At 47.8% G+C, this 6,284-nt stretch overlaps 3 protein-coding genes across 3 annotated transcripts; all 3 read right to left on the bottom strand.

Annotated features, from left to right (window-relative positions):
• Window positions 1–279: 279 nt before the first annotated feature.
• On the bottom strand, window positions 280–1,218 carry LOC141714521 (uncharacterized). Its single transcript, XM_074518036.1, has 2 exons — window positions 970–1,218; window positions 280–828 (listed from the first exon to the last, which is right to left on the bottom strand). The coding sequence occupies exons 1-2, from the start codon at window positions 1,216–1,218 to the stop codon at window positions 280–282; spliced, it is 798 nt and encodes a 265-aa protein (XP_074374137.1).
• A 68-nt stretch (window positions 1,219–1,286) lies between these two features.
• On the bottom strand, window positions 1,287–2,063 carry LOC141714520 (uncharacterized). The gene has a single exon (XM_074518035.1). It carries the CDS (start codon window positions 2,061–2,063, stop codon window positions 1,287–1,289), a length of 777 nt encoding a protein of 258 aa, XP_074374136.1.
• Window positions 2,064–3,757: 1,694 nt separating this feature from the next.
• Window positions 3,758–5,746, bottom strand: LOC141714519 (uncharacterized). The gene has a single exon (XM_074518034.1). It carries the CDS (start codon window positions 5,744–5,746, stop codon window positions 3,758–3,760), a length of 1,989 nt encoding a protein of 662 aa, XP_074374135.1.
• Between the last annotated feature and the right edge of the window lie 538 nt (window positions 5,747–6,284).

The following is a 6,284-nucleotide window of genomic DNA, read 5'->3' as shown; positions in this document are numbered from 1 at the left end:
GGGTAAAATTTTCTGAATACTCATAGGCTGAGTTTTTATAGGACCCCGGGTAGGGGTAGAATAGAAATTTTTTAAGTACACATGGGCTGTGTTTATTTAAATTTAATGGCAAATAAAGAAGCATCATAATGAAATTGATTCAAGCTATGGAACGCTTAAAGTAGAGTTTTTCATTCATGTTGAAAGCAAAAATTGCATTCTGGGGTGAATGGGAATAACGCTTACATCAAAATATCATAGTATAAATGTAGGGGTGTTCGTAGAGTATGCACCTTTTCCTTACTGGTAGAATTTCCTTAGCCGGGTTCCGTTCCAGGTGTTGGGGACCTCGGTTCCGCTAAGGTAGTTCAGCTTGTAAGTTCCCGAATGGATCACTTCCTTGACTATATAAGGGCCTTCCCAGTTTGGCTGCAGTTTCCCCTGATTAGTTGGGTCTGAGGCTTCAGTGTCCCGGAGCACTAGATCTCCCACCATATATTCTCTTATCCTGGCCCTCTTTGCAAAGTAAAGCTTTGTTTTTTCCTTGTAGCTTTCCATTTTTTCTACGGCCCGATCTCTTACTTCATCCAGGAGTTCGAGGTTGGTTCTGAGGCCTTCTATATTGGAGACCTCGTCAAAGTTGGTCACTCTATGTGAGGGGGATTCGGTTTCTGCTGGTAACCGGGCCTCTGTACCGTAGGCAAGCTTGAATGGAGTCTCCCCGGTTCCCGTCCGGGAGGTAGTTCTGTATGACCATAAAACCTTCGGGAGTTCATCCGGCCAGTTCTTTTTAGAGTCTTCCAGTCTCTTTTCTAGACCTCGGAGTATGGTTCTGTTTGTGACCTCAACCTGTCCATTCCCTTATGGATGGGCAACAGATGCTTTTTTGTGCCTTATCCTGAGCTCTTTGAGATAGGCTTCAAAATCCGAACCCACAAACTGTGGCCCGTTGTCCGAGATTAAAACCATCAGGATCCCGAACCTCATTACAATCATGTCCACAAACTTGATGCAGTCTTGCTGGTTAATGGTTCTCATAGCCTTGGCCTCCGCCCACTTAGTCATATAATCTATTGCTACCAGAACATAACGAAGATCCCCTTTTTGCCCGAGGGAAAGGGCCCATGATGTCAATTCCCCAGACAGCAAATGGGATCGGGGAGAGAACGGACCCGGGGAGGCTTGAACCTTATTTCGGTACGTTGCTGAACTTCTGGCACTTGCTGCATTTCTTGACATAGGCAACTGAATCAGCGTGGATTGTTGGCCAATAATAGCCTTGTCTGATGACCTTGTAGGCTAGAGCTTTAGCTGTCTAGGTGATCCCCGTAGATCCCCTCGTGCACCTCCCGGAGACAGTAATCCGCTTCATCTGGATCAACGCACTTTAAAGTTGGTGCAGAGAAAGTTCTCCGGTATAGCTGATTATCTTCTAAAAAGAAGCGTGCAGCCTTATACTTGAGGTATCGGGCTTTGTTCTGATCTTCCGGAAGGGTGTCGTCCTTGAGATAGGCTATGTAAGGAGTCATCCAGTTCTCCGGGCTACTAATACATAATACCTCGGGCAGATCGGTGCTGGGGGCTCCGAGCTCCTCGAAGTAAACCGAGCTGCTTAAATCTGAAGTATTCTGGACGAGCTTGGATATTTCATCTGCTTTCGCATTTTCCTCTCTGTTTATCTGCAAGATGGTTGAGTCCGGGATAGTTTCCAGGATTGCTCTAACCATTTCCTGATACCGGGCCAATTTGGGATCTTTTGCGACATATTCACCATTGGTTTGCCTTACCACAATCTGAGAATCACTATAAATTGTTAAATTCCTTACTCCAAGGGATTTTGCTAACCTGAGTCCGAAGAGTAGAGCTTCATATTCAGCTTGGTTGTTTGTTGCTTTGAAGACGAAGGTTATGGCCTGCTGGATTGTGAATCCGCCCGGGCTGGAGAGGATCAGGCCGGCTCCGGACCTTTCGGCTGTCGCCGAGCCATCAACATATAATGTCCAAGAATCCCGGTTGTTAAACTCTTTTTCTCCTTCGGATCGGGGTTTAGGCGTCTCTGGGGCTTCCGGAAAGGTGCATTCCATGACGAATTCGGCCAACGCCTGGGCTTTTATGGTTGTCCTCGGGATAAATTTGATATTGAACTGGCTCAACTCGATTGCCCAATTGACTAACCTCCCAAAGGCGTCTGGATTGTGGATGATTTTGCGAAGTGGTTGATTAGTGATTACCCTGATTTCCCGGCCTTGGAAGTATTGCCTTAGCTTCCTGCTCAAGTGCACAAGAGCCAGTGCGAATTTTTCCAAGTTTGGGTAGCGGGTTTCAGCGCCTTTCAGAACTTGGCTTACATAGTATACCGGGGTCTGCGTCCCATTTTCCTCCCGAATGAGTGCGGAAGATACAGCTCTTTCCCCGGCTGCAATGTAGAGATAAAGGGGTTCCCCGAGCTTTGCTTTTTGACAAAATAGGCGGGTTCATCAGATGTCACTTGACTTCCTCAAATGTTGTTTGTCAATCCGGGGTCCAGTGGATCAGCTTTTTGTTCTGGGCTCCTTTTAACAGCTCGAAGAAAGGCATGGCATTTCTATGCCAACTTTGGGATAAATCTCCGAAGTGCTGCTAGGCATCCTGCAAGCTTTTGAATGTCCTTTTGAGTCCGGGGGACTTTCATCACCATTATCGCTTTGATCTTCTCCAGGTTAGCTTCTATTCCTCTCTCACTGACCAGAAAACCAAGAAACTTCCCGGAGGGAACCCCGAACGCGCATTTCTCCGGGTTCAGCTTCATGTTATACTTCCTTAAGTTGTCGAAACACTCCCTGAGGTCCTGGATGTGCTCTGGGATTATGACCGACTTAGAGATCATATCATCAACATAAGATTCCATGTTCCAGCCCAGCTGATCTTTGAAGATGGTATTCATCATTTTTTGGTATGTTGCCCCGGCGTTGATTAACCCAAACGGCATCATAACAAAAGCGTAGACAGCCCGGTGCGTGATGAATGCCGTCTTCGCGATGTCTGCCAGATTCATCTTGACCTGGTTGTATCCCGAGAAGGCGCCCATGAAACTCAGCATTACGTGGCCCGAGGTCGTGTCTATCAGCTGGTCAATGTTGGGCAGGGGGTAAGAGTCTTTAGGACACGCCAAATTGAGGCTTGTATAATCCACGCACATTCGCCATTTTCCATTGGGTTTCTTGACCAGCACAACGTTTTCCAGCCAATCCGGATACTTAATTTCACAGATTATGTCTGCTTTTAATAACTTTTCAACCTCTTGGTCGATTTCCTGTTGTCTTTCCGGGGCAAAGTTCCTCCATTTTTACTTGATCGGTTTTTGCTTTGGATCTACGTCCAGGATGTGCATGGCTACGGATTCATCAATCCCCGACATATCTTTCGGGGCCCAAGCGAATACGTCAGTGTATTCCTTTAGTAGATCGATGAGCTCCTTCTGGAATGTGGTTTCCAAGCCTTTTCCAATCTTGACTTTCCGGGTGGGGTTCCCGGGTTCCAAATCTACTTCGATTGTCTGCTGGGCAGGTTCTACCTTCGTTTTCTCCTTGTTCTCTACAAATTTCTGAATCCGGGCATCAGCGTTGGTTATGCCATACTCGTAGTCTTCAATCATATTCACATCCAGGCGGGCCCTTTTACTAAGGTCCTTTCGATGCTTTTTTCTGCTTTATCCCTTGGGTAGGGACGTTATCTTCTTCCGGTTTTCCGGTTCCGTTTCCGCCATGACAAGTGCCTGACCATAGCATCTCCCTGCCATTTACCTGTCTCCTTTCAATTCTCCAACGCCTCCCGGGGTGGAGAATTTGAGTTTTAAGTGAATAGTTGAGGGGATTGCCCTGTGTTTGGTGATAGTGGGCCTTCCAAGGATCATGTTGTATGAGGAGGTTGCGCTTATCACATAGAACTTCATCACATGAGAGACCTGTCGGGGTGCGGTTCCAAAGATGATGGGGAGATAAATGATGCCCCGGATTGGAATCATCGTGTTCCCAAATCCGTTCAAGGGATCTTCAAGACAGGGGTCCATTCGGAGGTGTCCGAGCTCCATCCTGTTAAGTGTGTGCTCGAATACAATATTAGTAGAGGAACCATTGTCAACTAGGATTCTTTTTACCTCGTTGTTTGTGACGTCAAGGGTCACCACTAGTGCCAAATTGTGGTCCGGATCGAGCCCCTCATAGTTAGAGTAGGAGAAGTAGATCGGCTCGTCATCCAGACTCTGGATCATCATCACATCATTTTCCAGGTTCGGGCTCCGGGGTGGAGAGGTTGTGCCTCCGAAAACAACATTCACCACGTTTTTGCCTCTTCCCGGGTCTCTGTCTTTGTCATTTGACCCCCTTTGAAGATAATGGTTCATGTTTCCTTTCTTGATCTGGTCTTCTATGAACATCTTGAGGGAGAAACAGTTTTCAGTGGTATGGCCATGATCTTCGTGATAGCCACAATGCTTATCCCGTGCCCTATTTTCGGGAGGCGCCAGCAAGGGTTTTGGCGGATAGTAAAATGGCTTGCCCTTGACTTCGCGCAAAATGTCGACTCGGGGCCTGTTGAGTGGTGTCCACTCCAGTTCCAGCTTGGGTTCCTTCTTGGTCTTGGGTTTCCTTTCATTTTTTCTTGGGTCGGGGTATGTGTCCCGGGGTGGGGTTCCCCGGGACTGCTGAATGTAGTTGGCTTGCCTGTCAAGCTTGTATCTTTTGTCTCTCCGGGACGACGAGTGTCGCTCCGGAGACTCATCATCATCATGTATTCTTCTATTCATCTTCATTGATTTGAGGAAATCATTTTCCTTTATGAACTTTGATGCCAGTGCGTATGACGATGCTAGGCTCTGGGGCTCCCTATGGATCAAGTCTTTAACATAGCCTTCGCAAGATATCGGATGCAAGTTTCTTCGAAAAATGTTCACTGCCTCCTTTTCTTCCAAGTTGGAGAGTTGGTTGACTGCTTCCTGGAATCTTTTGATGAATTCCGGGAGGGGATCCTTGCTTCTTTGCTGGACCTTTTCTAGATGACACATCTGCAGCTCGTTCATTCGGTTGGCCCTGAATCTTTTTAAAAATATCTCGCGGAAGTCTCTCCAGGAGTCCACACTCTGAGATGGGATGCGGCTGAACCATTTATGATCACCCCCCCCCCCCTTCAACGTTGACGCGAAGAATCGACATCTAGTCAGGTCGCTGTAATCATAAATATTAGATATTTGCTCAAAATAGTTCAGATGCTCCTCGGGGTCAGCCAACCCATCAAAGGAGTCAAAATTGAAGTGCTTCAGCCCTGATTCTCTGGGGGTGGATTCCAGCTTCTTTGTGAACAGGGTTACTGCCGCTCCTACTTCCATGTCACCTTCCACTTTTCTTTTAAGGTCCCGAAGGACCCGGGCCATTTGTTCTTGCTTGGATTCCTTCTCTGGCTCCGAGTCTGAAGAAATATGAATTCGGTGTGCCTTTCTCTTTAGCTTGGCCTCTCCTTCCCGGACTCTCCTTTCTATAGCTTCCTGGGCTTTAGCCTCCTCTTCTTTCCGGAATCTCTCACGGAGGGCAGCTCTTTTTATTTCATCTCTGGCATCCTCTGGTGGCTTCTTTAAATTCTTTGCAATCCGGTCGAAGACGGATCCCCGAGATTCTCCGGACCGTTCGCCGGACCTTTCTTGCTGATCCCCGGGGCGGGTCTCAGTTTCGGCATCAGCTTTTCCTTCCACAGGTCCATTGCCGCCTGTATCTGTTCCGGGGTCATGCTTCCCCATGGGTTGGTGGGGGTCCCTGTGTGCTTGTGGGCAGCTTTTTCAATAACTATTCTCTGGTCTCCTGGTTGGAGATTTTGAGAAGGAGTCTGGGTTATGGGGAGCCCTTCGTCCAGATCTTCCATATCTCCATCCCTGGGTTGGGGAGGAGGCGGAAGGAAAGAAGCAGAAACTGCTGCTTTGCTCTTTCTCGTAGTCATGGTTATTCAATAGTACTACAAACTCAAAGCAGTAAAATTCGTAAAAACAGATCTAAGAGATTGGTAGTTGCGTTCTTACTGGGGGATGGTGTTTCAAGCTTCTGGGTGGTGGAGGAGCTGCGGATATGAACACCACCGGTCGAAGGTTCGACCCCTCCTTCTAGCGTCAATGATAATCTCAAATCACCCCGGGGCCTTCTCCTTGTCGGGCCCAGACTCAAACTCCTTTTGGACGGAAAAGGCAACGGCGTGTGGTGTAGCTGTAGGGTGGGAACCTACAAAATAGAACCGGAGGGGGGTGGCATCCCCGCGGCACCTCCAGCGTGAGAATGAGAAAGGTT

Source organism: Apium graveolens, chromosome 3 (assembly GCF_009905375.1).
Source record: "Apium graveolens cultivar Ventura chromosome 3, ASM990537v1, whole genome shotgun sequence".
NCBI lineage: Eukaryota > Viridiplantae > Streptophyta > Magnoliopsida > Apiales > Apiaceae > Apium > Apium graveolens.
Note: the sequence above shows the minus strand (reverse complement) of the source record. Positions and strands in the feature narration are given on the sequence as shown.

Coding starts and splice junctions, on each gene's coding strand:
- LOC141714521 (XM_074518036.1), bottom strand. CDS start 1,218: ATGTCAAGAAATGCAGCAAGTGCCAGAAGTTCAGCAACGTACCGAAAT. Junction 829..969: donor TCAAGTTTGTGGACATGATT/GTAATGAGGTTC, acceptor GGGAATGGACAG/GTTGAGGTCACAAACAGAAC.
- LOC141714520 (XM_074518035.1), bottom strand. CDS start 2,063: ATGGAATGCACCTTTCCGGAAGCCCCAGAGACGCCTAAACCCCGATCC.
- LOC141714519 (XM_074518034.1), bottom strand. CDS start 5,746: ATGGGGAAGCATGACCCCGGAACAGATACAGGCGGCAATGGACCTGTG.